The sequence below is a fragment of the Hyla sarda genome, chromosome 4 (genome assembly GCF_029499605.1).
Source record: "Hyla sarda isolate aHylSar1 chromosome 4, aHylSar1.hap1, whole genome shotgun sequence".
Taxonomy (NCBI): domain Eukaryota; kingdom Metazoa; phylum Chordata; class Amphibia; order Anura; family Hylidae; genus Hyla; species Hyla sarda.
In genome coordinates this window covers 45355936-45372362 of record NC_079192.1, presented here as the reverse complement: position 1 = coordinate 45372362, position 16427 = coordinate 45355936, and the positions used below count along the sequence as shown (strand labels likewise).

Below are 16427 nucleotides of genomic sequence, written 5' to 3'. Positions count from 1 at the left end.
GGTCACATATGGGGTATCGCCGTACTCGGGAGAAATTGCTTAACAAATTTTGGGGGGCTTTTCCTCCTTTCAACCCTTATAAAAAGGTGAAGTTGGGGCCTACACCAGCATGTTAGTGTAAAAAAATTAATTTTTTACACTAACATGCTGGTGTTGCCCTATACTTTTCATTTTGACAAGAGGTAAAAGGGAAAAAAGCCCCCCAAATTTGTAATGCAATTTCTCCCGACTATGGAGATACCCCATATGTGGGCGTAAAGTCCTCTGAGGGCGCACAAAAAGGCCCAGAAGGGAGAGTGCACCATGTACATTTGAGGTGATTTGCACAGGGGTGGCTGATTGTTACAGCGGTTTTGACAAACGCAAAAAAAAAACAAAAAAAAAAAACACGTGTGACCCCATTTCGGAAACTACACCCCTCACGGAATGTAATGAGGGGTGCAGTGAGAATTTACCCCCCCCACTGGTGTCTGACAGAGCTTTGGAACAGTGGGCTGTGCAAATAAAACATTTTGTACAGCCCGCTGTTTCAAAGATCTGACAGACACCAGTGGGTTGTAAATGCTCACTGTACCCCTTGTTACGTTCCCCAAGGGTTCTAGTTTCCAAAATGCTATGCCATGTGGGGGTTATTTTGCTGTCCTGGCACCATAGGGGCTTCCTAAATGCGACATGCCCCCGAGCAAAATTTGCTCTCAAAAAGCCAAATATGACTCCTTCTCTTCTGAGCATTGTAGTTCGCTTGTAGTGCACTTCAGGTCAACTTATGGGGTACCTCCATACTCAGAAGAGATGGGGTTACAAATTTTGGGGGGTATTTTCTGCTATTAACCCTTGCAAAAATGTGAAATTTGGGGGGAAACACACATTTTAGTGAAAAAAATTATATATTTTTTTACATATGCAAAAGTTGTGAAACACCTGTGGGGTATTAAGGCTCACTTTATTCCTTGTTACGTTCCTCAAGGGGTCTAGTTTCCAAAATGGTATGCCATGTGGGGGGGTTTTGCTGTTCTGGCACCATAGGGGCTTCCTAAATGCAACATGCCCCCCAAAAACCATTTCAGAAAAATGCACTCTCCAAAATCCCCTTGTCGCTCCTTCGCTTCTGAGCCCTCTACTGCGCCCGCCGAACACTTTACATAGACATATGAGGTATGCGCTTACTCGAGAGAAATTGGGCTACAAAAATAACAATCCATTTTCTCCTTTTACCCCTTGTAAAAATTAAAAAATTTGGTCTACAAGAACATGCGAGTGTAAAAAATGAAGATTGTGAATTTTCTCCTTCACTTTGCTGCTATTCCTGTGAAACACCTAAAGGGTTAAAATGCTGACTGAATGTAATTTTGAATACTTTGGGGGGGGGTGCAGTTTTTATAATGGGGTCATTTGTGGGGTATTTCTAAGATGAAGACCCTTCAAATCCACTTCAAACCTGAACTGGTCCCTAAAAAATTGTGATTATGGAAATTTAGTGAAAAATTGGAAAATTGCTGCTGAACTTTGAAGCCCTCTGGTGTCTTCCAAAAGTAAAAACTCGTCACTTTTATGATGCAATCATAAAGTAGACATATTGTATATGTGAATAAAAAAAAAAATTTTTTGGAATATCCATTTTCCTTTCAAGCAGAGAGCTTCAAAGTTAGAAAAATGCTAAATTTTCAAATTTTTCATCAAATTTGGGGATTTTTCACCAAGAAAGGATGCAAGTTACCACAAAATTTTACCACTATGTTAAAGTAGAATATGTCACGAAAAAAAAATCTCGGAATCAGAATGATAACTAAAAGCATTCCAGAGTTATTAATGTTTAAAGTGACAGTGGTCAGATGTGCAAAAAATGGCCGGGTTCTAAGGTGTAAAATGGCTGGGTCCTTAAGGGGTTAATTGATCTTCTGCCTCTTCCATTCTGTTTGGTGGCTTATAGCAAACCCCTATCAGAATTTTGAAATTTTTATCTCCATATATTTCTACCCTTAATGACTCCACATTGTCGTTTCCCTCCCATATATCCTCCCGCATTGCGGCCTTCAGACTGGACTTTACATAAAGACAAACTCCTCCCCCTTTCAGTTTTGTCCGATCCTTCCTGAATAGACTATAACCCTGTATGTTGACCGCCCAGTCACAGCTATCGTCCAACCAAGTCTCTGTTATACCCACTATGTTATAATTCTCCTCAGACATCAACCACTCCAGTTGATCTTTTTTATTGGTCAGACTTCTGGCATTAGTCAACATGCAATTCAATGGTGTATGTTTTTTTTCTTCCTATGAAGCCTATTCCTATTAACTATTCTAACCCCTCCCTCCGCTCCACCCCCAGGTACATTAATAAGTCCCCCCAGGTACATTAATAAGTCCCCCCTCTCTATCTACACTATCTTCCCCCTCTACATTGTAGGTTCTCTCCCTCCCAGTCCCTAGTCTAAACACTCCTCCACCCTTCTAGCCATCTTCTCCCCAAGCACAGCTCCACCTTCCCCATTGAGGTGCAGCCCGTCCCTACGGTAGAGCCGGTATCTGACAGCTAAGTGGGCCCAGTTCTCCATGAACCCAAACCCCTCCTTCCTACACCAGCTTCTGAGCCACTTGTTTACCTCTCTGATCTCCCGCTGCCTCTCTGGTGTGGCTCGTGGTGCAGGTAATAATTCAGAAAATATTACCTTGGAGGTCCTTGCCTTAACCCCTTAAGGACTCAGCCCATTTTGGCCTTAAGGACTCCGACAATTTTATTTTGACATTTTCATTTTTTCCTCCTCGCTCCTTACAAAATTAAATCGTAACTCTTTTATATTTTCATCCACAGGCTAGTATGAGGGCTTGTTTTTTGCATGACCAGTTGTCCGTTGTAATGTCATCACTCACTTTACCATAAAATGTATGGGGCAACCAAAAAAATACTATTTGTGTTGGGAAATTAAAAAGAAAACCGCAATTTTACAAATTTTGTAAGGTTTCGTTTTCACGCCTTACAATTTACAGTAAAAATGACGTGTTCTTTGGGTCAATACGATTAAAATGATACCCATGATTACACACTTTTCTATTACTGTTGTGCTTAAAAAAAATGGCTAACTTTTTAACCAAATTAGTACATTTAAAATCGCTCTATTTTGAAGACTTATAACTTTTTTTTCCATATAAGTGGCGGTATGAGGGCTAATTTTTTGAGCCATTATCTGTACTTTTTATTGATACCATATTTGCATATATAAAACTTTTAATACATTTTTTATCAATTTTTTGGGGAATAAAATGATGTAAAAAAGCACCATACAGTATCATTAACATTATATTTTAATAGTTCAGATATTTACGCACGTGTCGACACCAAATATGTTTATTACATTTTTTTGTACACTTTTTGGTGGTGAAATGGGGAAAATGGGACAATTTACATTTTTATTGGGGGAGGGGATTTTTCACTTTTTTTTTCACTTTAAAAAAAAACTTTTTTTACTTTTAATTTTACACTTTAATAGTCCCCATAGGGGACTATTTATAGCAATCATTTGATTGCTAATACTGTTCCGTGCTATGCATAGGGCATAGCACTGATCAGTGTTATCGGTCATCTTCTGCTCTGGTCTGCTCGATCTCAGACCAGAGCAGAAGACACATGGAAGGCAGCGGAGGCAGTTAAGGGGACCTCCGTCTGACGTTCTGGATGATCGGCTCTCCGCGGCAGCGCTGCAGGCGATCCGATCATCCATTTTAGTGACCGCAGCTCTGCAGATGCTATGATCTGTTTTGATCTGAGGGGTTAATGGCGGACATCAACTCGATTGTGGATGTCGGCCATAACCGACGGGTCCCTGGCTGCTATCAGCAGCCTGGACCTGCCGCGCATGACCCGAGCATCGCTCCGATGCTCGCGGTCATGTATAGGATGTAAATGTATGTCCTGATATGTTAAGTACCACCGCAACAGGATGTACATTTACTTCCTGCATCGTTAAGGGGTTCAGCTTGCGGCCTAAATCCCTGAAATTATTTTTATGGACACTCCACCTACCTCTTTCTTTGTCTATTGTGCATATGTGTACTATGACTGCTGGGTCTTCTCCAGCCCCACCCAGAAACCATTCAACCCGATCAATGTGCCGAACTCGAGTTCCAGAAAGACAATACACGTACGGTGATCCCGGTCTTTGTGACAGCTCACCCTGTCTGTCCCCCTAATAATTGAGTCCCCAACTACTAGTACCTGTCTGGCTTCCCCCCTGCACTCCTCCCTCCCTCCTTACTGGAGCAAACACCCCCTGACGGTCAGAGTCCTGCTGCAGTACTGCTAGCTCTGAAATGGCATCCCCCTCATTGCCAACCGGGCAAACTTGTTGGGGTGTGCCAGATCAGGACTAGCCTCCTGACACTTTTCCCTCAACACCGTTTTCTAACTGTAACCCAGCTAGCTGCCTGACTGTCCTGCACCTCCGTCTCCACTATCCTCCCCCACCTCTACCCCAGAGAGTGCTTGCTCAGTGAGCAGGAGACTACTCTCCAAGTTGTCATTGTGTCTCAGTGTTGCCAATTGCTCCTCTAGGTCCAGAATCTGGGCTTCCAAATTAACAATTCGCACATATTGCGCAGAACAATATACACTCTCAAACTGCTGTTCAAGTATTGCATACATTGTGCAAGATGCACACTGGACTGTCTTTTCCAACATGGAGGCCATACTTGATATGGGTATTGCAAAAATTTACAGAAAAAAAATAAACTGACAACAGTTTTAAAAATGATATGCTGAAGAGAAGATTTAAAAGTCATATATGGATTGTTATCGATAATAGATATAAAATTAAGATCATTATTCTAAGATGGTGGTTACATCCTGTACTATGCCCTGTGTGACCTCCCTGCTTGGCACAGAAAATATGATGCAATGCTTATGTAAAGTAGTCTGCTGACCAATTAGAATGCTTACACAATGTACCATGCCCTACTGAAGGATATAGCTTGTGTGTACACAATACAATAAACCAGAGAACCATATTCATCTAATCTTGTGTCAGCGTGTATTTTTCTTCATGCACGTATTATCTAATTTGGAGCAGGACATCAACTTAGTGTGGTCACCGGGAATGCATCCAAAACAGGATTTCAGAAGAAATTAGTCAACCATTCTGGCTCTGTGACATGTCCAAAGGCTAATCACTATGTCTTTGAGGTAGCCCAATCTGTCTACTTCATCAGACAACTATGCTTAGTTACTTCATGCAAACCCAAGAGACTTTCATAGAGATCATCAATCCTTGTGTCAGATGTGGGCTTTACACTGGGAAGTACAAGGACAACTTACTGTAAGAGGAAACCACCATGATACTCAAGAATGTCTATTAATAGGACCTCACTGAGAAACACATTTTAAATATTTCTCACAGTTTTTATTACAAAAGACACAGTAAGCATGAGTATGCTGGGAAAAGTGTACATGTTCTGTACAGAGGGTGTTCCCAAGAATCATTTCTTATTTTCTTCTGTACTTGACTGTCTTCACCCTCTTGATATCAGCTTAGAAGAATACAATTTTGTCTTCACCCTCAGAAGGTGCTGATTTGTGCTGGATCGGGTGCTGTAATATGTTCATATTGTTCATACTAGGCTTTTTGTAAAAGCAAATGTCATGTAAATAGGTACATGCAGGAAAGATGAGTTGTCCAATATCAGCATTTCCGGTTCTCGATGGTGTCCAGAACATCTATTTTTGAAGTCTCTGAGGCACAACTCTGTAAATAAGTCACAATATATTACTGGGTGATCTGAATAACTACAACAAAATATTAGAAATAATAAAATGTATTACAGACTGGTTGGGGCTCTCCAAAATATCACAAGGTGATACTGAACTGCTAAAAGAAATGTGAAATGGGAAAAGTTGTTATGTCACAAAGATGTTCTCCAGACATGTTTGATTAGTAAATATATATATTCCAGATGAAAAAATAATAATTCGGAAACACAAGTAGCAATCTGAGTTTTACAGGTACTTTGCCCATTAGGTAAAGGTATGCAAAGCCAGTCACAATATTCAGGAAAATTGTGGGTCCTGTTACCATATTGTGTGAATACAATTTCAAATACCTAGATGGAAGAGGAAGACTACATGTTATAAATTCTATATTTTGGAATGCATAATAACAGAGTTAGAATTAATGTGATCCTTAAAGGACGTGTTATAGGACGTGTGATCTAGCTCATACTACTACTACTATAATTCAGCCGAGAGAAGGATATTGGACAATACTAAGACTTACTGATTTTAGTCTCATGCGTATGGTAGTACTAGACACGTTATTTGACATAGATTTCTTAGAATGAAACTTCAGGAATCCTCTGCTTTATTCTTCCCGTACCTATAAGTAAAGGTAAGACACACAGAGGTATTTTAAGAATCTCTTATTGAGGAAGGCAGACAGTGATTTTATTGGAGAAAAGGTGGAAAATGAGCAATGAAAGTCACATGACCTGGCGGTTGAGCAGACAATGTACAATGAAGATGTACACTCCTTGGAGACTGTTGCAGATGGTGAAGATGTAAGACACAACAAGGGAACCAGATCCGAACTGAAAGAGGCCGATAATCCATGTACAGCCAAGTATGAAGAGCTGGGACAAGGCCTTGAATGTCAGTAGGCTGCGGGGAAAGTAAGGTTTAAATTATGTTATACATATTTTCTGAATGAATTTAATCCCCAGGTGTTAACCCTTCATGTAATGATCATTATGAGTCCATGAGGTCAGACCCCCATCATAAAGTGATGGCATATCTTAGTGATATGTCATCACTTTATCAGATGAGAAGTTTAAAAGTTATATTGACAAAATACAATGGCCCTCGTTTACTATCACCAAACCGACAGCATTTGTCGGGTTTATGTTGTCGCACGTTGTCTGCGCCATGGCATAGACAATGTGTGCCATGTTGCAACACTAATTCCCGAACCACCCGACTCGGCTTGCTGAAAAGCCGAAAAAGGGGTGTTTTCCGACCAAAACCTTACTTTCACACAGACTTACCAATTTTTCCGACCACATTACTCGGGTTTTGTCCTTTTTTTTTTTCCCGACAGCTGCAAGCTGTTGTAAAAAACATGTTCACGTTTGTACAAAGTAGTTTTTTATGTTAAGAGATATATATATTCGCCCACCGCACAGCGCAAACATATGCCCCCAGCAGCGTATGTATATACAGTATATATGCCCCCAGCAGCACATGTATATACAGTATATATGCCCCCCGGCACAGCGCAATCATATGCCCCCAGCAGCGCATGTATATACAGTATATATGCCCCCCCGCACAGCGCAAACATATGCCCCTGGTACATCTATATTATACATATGCCTCAAGCGCTATCAAGGACAAGCATTTTATTAGCAGAGCATCACTCTGGGAAGCCGCTGCATGATGCTCTGCTAATGCTCCGCTTGTCAATCATAGCGCTTCAGAGGCATATGTGTATAGAAGTGAAGTGGGGAGCAGACATATAGCCGTATCTGGTCCCCACTTCGCTTCTATACACAATCCTCAGCAAACACCTCAGCTGCCCCATCGCCTCCCCCATCCCCGGTGTTATAATTACCTGTTCCCGTGGCCTGCGCTTCTTCTGGCTCCGGCGCTGTCACTGTGCGCACTGACGGTGACATCGCGTTTGGTAACGTCACTCGTCATTGCTCATCGCAGCGCACAGCCACAGCGGCGGAGCCAGAAGAAGCACGGGCCCCGGGAACAGGTCACGCCCGGCGGCTGCGAACACGGAAGCCCGCACACAGCGTTCGGAGTAATGAACTTCCGGACGATGTGAGCGGAGCTCCGAACTGCAGGGTAGCGCACAACCCCTTTAAATGTTCATAAATGTACATCAGTTGCCATAGAAACATCTGACTAAAATATCTGAAAACACTGAAACAGAAAAATTTGTGCCAGTCTCAAAACTTTGTTCACCACTATACATATGGCGAGAATAACCGATCTGTTAAACGCATATTGTAGACTGTTTTCTAGTAGCAATAGGATATTTTTGTATACTATACAGTAAAAAATTGTCTCAACAAAAAATGAAAACAATAAAGACGTTGTGACGTTGTATTATAACGGTGCAATAAGTTAATGACCATAAAACTGATGTTGAAGGGGTTCTCCAATTTAGAAAACCCATTTTTATGGAACACTTTGTGATCAATTTATCGTCAAGGTAATCTTCTAACAAATAGGAGAACCCCTTTAATCAAAAGTAAAGTTTAACTGTATGCTGCTCTTTACTACCTTACATCCAACATGATTTTTCTATCATAGGCTCACCGGGTATGTTTTAGGGTTGAGACGTTAGAGTTTAGAGATGCCAACTTCTTCTTGAGGAGCAAAAATGTGAGGACCAAGAGAAGGAAATTAACCTAACAAGAGTCAAATACAAGAGGAAATAAGTTTCCGAGATATCAAAAGATGTGAGGGTTGCTAAGGCTGAAATGTTCTACTCACAGAGATAAACATGCAGACTGGACCAAGGAAACTCCAGACGTGACTTACTTTGACCCAGCAACTATAGGCAAAAGATAAAAAACCCAAGTGATCACCATCTTCATTACTTCTATGACTTCTTGTAAATAGGAAGGGAAATTTGATGAGATGGAAACTCAGAAGCATTCACTAGCATGGATGTCATTGGAAGGTTGGACTAAGACCACCTTGGGCTCCTGAGCTTGGACTAGTAATGTACCTTAGCCGATACAGCAACTAAAGTGGGCACTTTACAAGTCTCAGATGACTCATGAATTTCCAGTTGCCACTAGAGACATTTAGGAAGACTTTTTTAACCTAAATTTTCCTAAATTCTGTGACATAACTTACCGTGTCTCCTCCCCATAGATATCTGGATATAATGAAGCTGATATAACCATTATGATGGCAGGAATTCCAAACCCAGTCAGACAGATATATGGGAAATAAGAGCGTTGAGAGTTCATATAATTAATAGCTTTCAAGTTTCGGACAGTCGAGAAGAGGAGGATGCTTTCCAGAGACATCCAGCAGAATGCACAGAGGAAGATGAACTGTAGGCTGCCGGCAATCACTGAGCAGAGGGTCTGATAGTAAGGTAAAGATAGTAAGGGCAAGATAGTTAAGGGTTATAGTATAGGCTTAGAAGTCCAGTGGGCAGTCCTGCACAGTGATAAGCTATCTGTATGCAGGCCCACCCACTGGACTACCTTTTAATATGCAGAGGTGTAAAATAATAATTCACTAATTATACTGAATAATTTCCAAAAATATGTATATTAATCTGCTCAGCTACTCCTGCTCTAGTACACACTCTATGCAGACAGCATTTTCATTGTGACAGGTTCCCTTTAAAGTATCCAGAAGCAGACACTGGACCGAGGTCCTACTGAAGCTTGAAGGAGAGGAATGAGAAGATACTTCACAGTACTTTAAAATTCCACAATAGTAGAACCCATAGTTTCCTTATTCCAGGTTTGTTCATGTCCCACCAAAACAAGAAGTTGGCCCAGGAAGAGACATCCACACATTACTGTTAGAATGGAGATGTGAGCGCTTCTCAGAGCCCGACAGAGGATGAAGGTGAGAAAAGAGAGAAACAAGCAGCCAATAGATATACTGAGGCCAATGGTAGAGATCACTCTTAAGCCAGTGTCCACCTGTAGAGAAAACAATAAGGACTTAGATGTGACAATATAAGATTGTACTTCATCTAATACAGAACATTGAAATCGAAGAGCCATACAAGCACTGGTTTTCTATAAAACACTAGGTGCTATATGCTTCCTATGTGCTTATTATTATGTGACATTTTTCTTAAAATTGTTAATGACCTAAACTTGCTGCATGTAAAGTCTTCAGCTATGTCTTGCTTTTAAGTATTGCTATTCAGTTTTTCCTGGGCTGGTTGTAGGCACTACGTGTACCGGACATAAGAAACTCTCAGATGTTCCAATTACTTGCCCTTCAATTTTTCATCTGCTTTTGACTTTGGTGACTCCAGCTGTATAACACCAATGTATTATCCAATAGAAACATGGGCCAATGCTAATAAATTCTGTATCTATCATATACTTATAGCAAGTCATGCAAATCTAAGATTTTTGAAAAAATTGTACATAGGTATGGACCCATTGGAACTATTGGTAAATTCCTACTTTAAAAATCACATGTTCAGTGTTTTTAACCAACTAAAATGGTAATCTGATCAAATACAGAAGATAATTGTGGTGAAAAATTGTAAACCAGAAAATAAGACAAAGGAATGAATAACTGATGAAGTAGTTTAGAAGAATGTTCACTATATAAAGGAGTTTTACCACAATGACAACTTATTACTTATTCAGTAAAAAGGTAATATGTGTGATCGGTGGGGATCTGACTGACCTCCACAAATCCCTGTTTAAACAGAGCGTCAATAGATTTGTCCCACCCATTCAAAGTTTGTGGAACCACTGTGCTTGGCTACATTTGGCAGTCTTAGGCTAGGTTTTTCTGCATTTGGCAGTTTTTAGGCCATTTGTTCTGTTTTTGCTGTTGTGTGAAAACAGCCATTTTTTTTTACCCTGTGACAGTTTTTCGCAGCCTTAAGTGTACCACTACATGGGTCCACTGAGTGTAAGGAGGTGAGTAGTGATGCATAGTATTCAGTGGTGCATAGTGCACCAATATATGCTATACAGGATCTAGGACTCTCGTCACTAGCAGGGCTAAGCTGTGCCCGCAGTTATACAGCCGTAGGTACAGCTCATGCTAAACAGGAGATATACACAGTATATTCCCTGCCCAGCAAGAATTTACATAAAAATTGTGATGTATATACATTGCTGCTTTACTGTGAGGCCTTGCTGGGCTGTGTGCTATGCACCAGACAAGCAAGGAAAGAGTTAACTTGCGCTGCTGAGCAGTGCTAATTAATTCTTTATGGGGTATACAGTATTTTCATCCATTTATAGACTGCTGGATATACTGTATATAGCAGCCAGTTGATTTATTTCTAACTGATTCAGCGGTGTCCGGAAAAGGGATGAAAAGTTGTTGTGTAAAGTGAAAGCTTGTATATATATATTTTTATTCTTAAATATTTACACTTATTAGTATTGTGTATAGGAAACTGTTGTATTTAATATTTAATTTAGTATTTAATTGTAATTCTACAGTAGCAGCTCTTAATTGAAAGGATGAAAGGTTAATTGGAGACCAGAACTCAATTTGCTACATACATCTGTAAAATGCAGGACTTTATCCCAGCGCATGTACTGTCCCATGGTACATGTGATTAATTTAAAAAAACCTAATAATAAGGACCTAAAAAAAAAAACAATAATAATAATAATAAAAAAATAATATAACAATACATTTAAAAAAATCGAAATATATCTCTAACGACCCTCAACCTATCCGCTAAGTTTTCAGTCTCTCCACTAACACTCCAAAAACAAATATTTTTTTAACCTTTAAATAAAAAAAAAAATAAAAAAAACTTCTATGGGGGAAAAAATTTCAAGTTTTCCTTTGAAAAAATGTCATAGTCTCAACATGTTACAATTTAGAAAAACTGCCTCTAAGGCCAGAAATTCAGAAAAACGCCAAAGAGAATTATAGAGACAACAAAGTGGAAAACCTCCAGATTGTGTCTGTATGAATAAATTGTAAATAAAGAAATTGAGCTTAAGACTTCTTATGGTGAGTGCTCTGTGAACTTTTCTTCTTTGCATTGCCAACCATTATATTTACATCACCTGAATTTTAGTGGGGGCAATCAGAACAGCAAAGGAGGAGAGGTGTGTGCAGGCACAGCGGGTACTGTTCTCTTGCTTGGTGTTCTGAGTTGTACATCCACGGGTGGACCAAACTTCATTTTGTGTGTCCCAGAATACACACTGCACCGCGTGGGAAGGTTTTACAGACTATTTATTTAGAAATATATGTAGACAAATATACAGTGTTATTTTATATCTTGGAATTAATACAGTAACAATTACAACAGCATTAATGTTTATTTATAACATGCAACGATATTCTTCAGAACTTTACAATTCCAAGGGTCAGGGACTTTGCTAGAATCTAAAAAGATCAGGAGCACGAGGTATAGATTTTTGTACCCCCCCCCCCCCACCACCACCAAAAACATATGAAAGGCAGAATAGTAATAAAATAATAAAAACTTATTTGTATATATTTAACAGTGTATTTATGAATAATACAGTAATGCACTAAACAAGGGTCAAATAAGCCTTCCACACAATGACCACATATAATCACTGCAAAGACCAATACAACCAGTTATACCACAAACAGTGCCTATATAGAGATCACATATTCTGGAGGGCATAATCTCACAGGAGACTTAATAAACTCTATTACAGTACAGTTACATCCATTAACTCACAGGTGATGTCTTCTAAGATCGCCATGATATCTTCTCCCAACTGTGATTTGTCTCTGCAAAGTTTGGTACTGCCCTGATACATCACGTGGTAATAGTGCCTTCCTTTGTGGCCCAAATATGGTGACTAAGTGTGGCCTGTATGATGTACTAATGGGTGTTGTGACCAAAACAGAGTTTGTGACGCCAAGAGTATTAACCACCACACTACCAAGGTTAAACTGTTGCCTGTGCCAGGCACCAAGCAATAAACACCTTAAATGCCAGGTTAGAGAAACCACTTTTACTTTACTTCAGGAACTTGCAATATAAACAGGAACAGTTGACTTTTGTGCAATATTTGCTGAAGGATGTTTTTGCAAATCACAGTTGCTTCTAGGCACTATTGGACTTATAGTCCTCCTTGACTAACCTGTTGCTTGACTTGACATTGGGAAACTTGAATTAGACTTTGGAGCTGACAGTCACTGAATCTGCACTTCACTTGTGGAATCCTGTGTTAGGGCTTGCCAGGGTGGACTTGTATGGACCAGAGTTGCCTGAGGCTTTCACTCGTGCTATCCTCTTCTTTTGCTAATGAGGCCAGTTGGCTCTCAGACTCTTCTCCCCACTGCAGGCTTAGGTCTGAACTTGGCTGGATGGATAACCTGGTCGGTGGGATCCTGTGAAGAGTGATGTTGCTCAGGAACAGATTGTTGCAGCAACTGAATCTCTTAGGCATGGTGAGGTAGAGGTTGACAGCAGGTATGTGGAGTTGAGCTCCACTCACTCTCCTCTCCAACACTGAACTCCTCACAACTGACTTGCCTTCCCTATCTAGACAGACTTGGGGGGAGGGGGGGGGGATTAGAGCGGGAGCCCTGATTGGCTGAAGCAATCTTGTGATTCCTTAAGCATCTCCCTGCACTGACAAGATTAACTTTTGAAGCAGTGGGCCTGAGCAGTGGGCCTGGAGCAGACACGTTAAAGTGACATCCATCTGACAGGTCAGGTAGACAGGTGTGTTCCGCACTGGGATACCACACAATCAAAAAATAAAGGCTTCTTCCTCCCCATAGTAGTAATGTCTCATTTGTGTACAGTACTAGTGCCCCCTTAATTCCCCTATAAAAATAGTGCACTCACATTCAGTAACATATCTTTCCCCTTTATTGGTGCAAACTTATTAACCATGTGACCCTGATTGCCCAATGGGAACCACCAAACTGCCCTGTAAATAGTGTAGGAGCTATTCAGTTTAAATCTAGTTCTGGCCTAGCTCCAGGCTAGTGTGCTGTGAGCAGAGCACTTTGTGAGCTGCAGTGTGGAAAGGAGTGGGAAGAAGTGTGAGGTGATTCCAAGGGAAGCCCACCAAAGCCCATCAAATAAACCCCACCATTCTGCAAGTGTTCCCCGCACAGGAGTTGGTGAGTTTATACCCTGGCGGTGTCAGTAAATTGGACCTTAGCAGAACCCTAGTCAGCGTACGATGTCTCCAAGTCTCAAGTCTTTCCTATATAATAGCAAGTCAATTCAAGTAAGTGAAAAGCACCATAAGTCCAATCAAGGCCACAGGGCTCCCACGGGTTACACTGCATCCCTTCTACTCTGCTCTGTACTGCTAGTATTGTACCACCTGCTCCTGCCTCACTAAAAGGCAGTTATACATAACCTGGCATCGGTGTGTTCATTGCCCCGAACCTGGCCCAGGAGAAGCTTTCTCCACCTCAGACCGTGTAGGTTAACGATGCCCTGGCGTCACGATTTGACAAGTATAACTTGCACCCCTGTGTCACCACACTCACTCATAAGTTATACGAGCCAAGAATGCCATAACCTGTTCACATCAGATTATTAATCATACTCTGAAAAACAAGCAAATCAACATATACAGTAAATGGTAGGAAGTTCCTGAACTGACCATCAGATGTTTCAATGAGAAGGTTACCGGTGAGCCCAGGTTCTTTGTATTGGGATTTGTGATAGCTCCAGCAACCACTTGGGAAATCACTTCTTCTGTCCCCGTTTCATCAGAATCCCCAAAAGCTGCAAGAATACTTCCATTTATCCTGGAACTTAGACCTTTGTATGAGATAAACATGGCTCCACCTGAGAAACAAATAAATATTACATAATAAGTATACAAATAAATAATATTTAGTATAGTCAGTACAGTGCATATTATGAGAGGTCACAAAAAAAATCTCTGTCTTTAAAAAAAAACTTTTGACACGTCCTAGCGACATGTCAAAGTTTTGATCGGCTCCTCTCTGGTGTGCGTTTTGATGACATGACACAGATTCAGGAGAGAACACGCTGAATGTGAAACTCTCCCAGCTTGTTCTCCTAATTGACACTCAGACCCCACTGATCCAAACCGCTAGGGGATGCCAAAAATGTTTTCAAATGACAGTGGCCATTTAAGCATTGGCCAATGATCCTTGACAACGCCGGTGCTGTCCATTGAAACATGGACAGTACTGTGTGTCACTCAGGTAGCTGCCTGTGATTAAATTGGTGGGATATTGGAATGCACTAACAATACCCTCTATAATACATAAAGTCAGTATTGACTATGTTCAGAACTACTGAAGATAAAGTGCTGTGGTAGCAAATGATGGGTTTCACACTGTCATCATGTGGCTACTAGTGGCAACAGCTAATACAATGAAAACTATAGTGAAGAACCTCATAATCTTGCACACGGTTGCATTAAGTTGGCATGGTCCTGTAGTGCACGTACAGACACTGTCAGTGAGATACAAGTCAAATAGTCTGATTATCTAAAGACACAGCAGTCAGTATGTTTTAATCTACCATTCTTTTATTTCTAATTTATGGAAATTTTTTTTTGCTTTTAGCATCAATAGTACACCTGGTAAAAAGAGGTCCTTGTTGTCTTTTGTGGTATATATGGTAGTACTTGACCAGAGGTCCCCAACCCAGACCTCCAGGCTGTATTTTCCCTGTTTTATTCCAATGTAGTAACTAATAAAACACAAAATGTTGGTGAGCCTTGTGGACTGGAATGGGGACCACTCCATTAGACCTTCCAGTTGTTTTCTAGTTATCTATGGATTTAATCAGTACAGAGGACTCCACACTCACCACCTACGAAGTCTACAAGTGAACACGGTACTTCCATTTTGTTGCCATGTACTTTTAGGATAACTGAAGATCCATTACCACAATGGTCATGAGAAGCCGTCATCTCAGCCTCTATAGGAGATAAAGAAGAGTTTAGGGGATTATTTGGGGGTATTCTGATGAATTTCTCATACATATGGCTCAAGATATTAAAATGATAGGATATACTAGTCTACAATTCCCCATGATACGTTGTGAACCCACCTTATCTTCCTATTACACCGATGACAGCTTAATTGCTTAACCAGGCCTCCAGGGACAGTTAAAGGGGTACTCCACTGGCCAGCATTTGAAACTAAATGCTCCGAGCGCTGTTTTCACTATGTGGTGGTTGGCCACGCACCTCGTGATGTCACGGCCACGCCCCCTCAATGCAAGTCAATGGGAGAGGGCGTGACGGTCATCACGCCCCCTCCCATAGACTTGCATTGAAAGGGTGTAGCCGAACGCTGGCTAGTGGAGTACCCATTTAAGAAATTTTAGTGATCATAAACAAGAAAAGCTTTACCCATGCCATGGCCGTCACCCTATGTTGAACGTATAACCCCACAGCCTTGCATACATTTTTGGGAGGCACCAGTTTGGTGACAGCAGATCTTTGGAAAGGGTTTGAATAATAAACTCCTTTAGCTTATTTGGTAGGGAAAGCTACCTGGTCGACTTGTGAAAGCTGTGGTGGTGGACTTGTCTGCTATTGTCGTCAAGGTACATGGTACAGTGATAAAGACCATGCCACAAAATACCTCCCTCTACTTTTATGAGATTGTGCCTACTCTCAGATGCCATGTCAGGTCAATACCCTTATTTCTGCATCTTCACTCATTATTTCCAGTCTTAACTTGGGAGTATATGACTTGTTTGTCACTGCTGTTGGGTTCCCACTGGTCCTGATGACCTTACCATGTA

General features: G+C 40.9%; 1 protein-coding gene across 1 annotated transcript in view; it reads right to left on the bottom strand.

Annotated features, from left to right (window-relative positions):
* Nucleotides 1-5521: 5521 nt before the first annotated feature.
* LOC130367344 (adhesion G protein-coupled receptor E3-like) overlaps nucleotides 5522-16427 on the bottom strand; it is a 45991-nt gene continuing 35085 nt past the window's right edge. The window contains 10 exon segments of the mRNA XM_056569756.1: nucleotides 5522-5611; nucleotides 6264-6362; nucleotides 6475-6643; nucleotides 8312-8403; nucleotides 8489-8549; nucleotides 8858-9093; nucleotides 9451-9666; nucleotides 11749-11916; nucleotides 14296-14483; nucleotides 15483-15612. Coding sequence (XP_056425731.1) covers nucleotides 5522-5611; nucleotides 6264-6362; nucleotides 6475-6643; nucleotides 8312-8403; nucleotides 8489-8549; nucleotides 8858-9093; nucleotides 9451-9666; nucleotides 11749-11916; nucleotides 14296-14483; nucleotides 15483-15612 — 1449 coding nt within the window.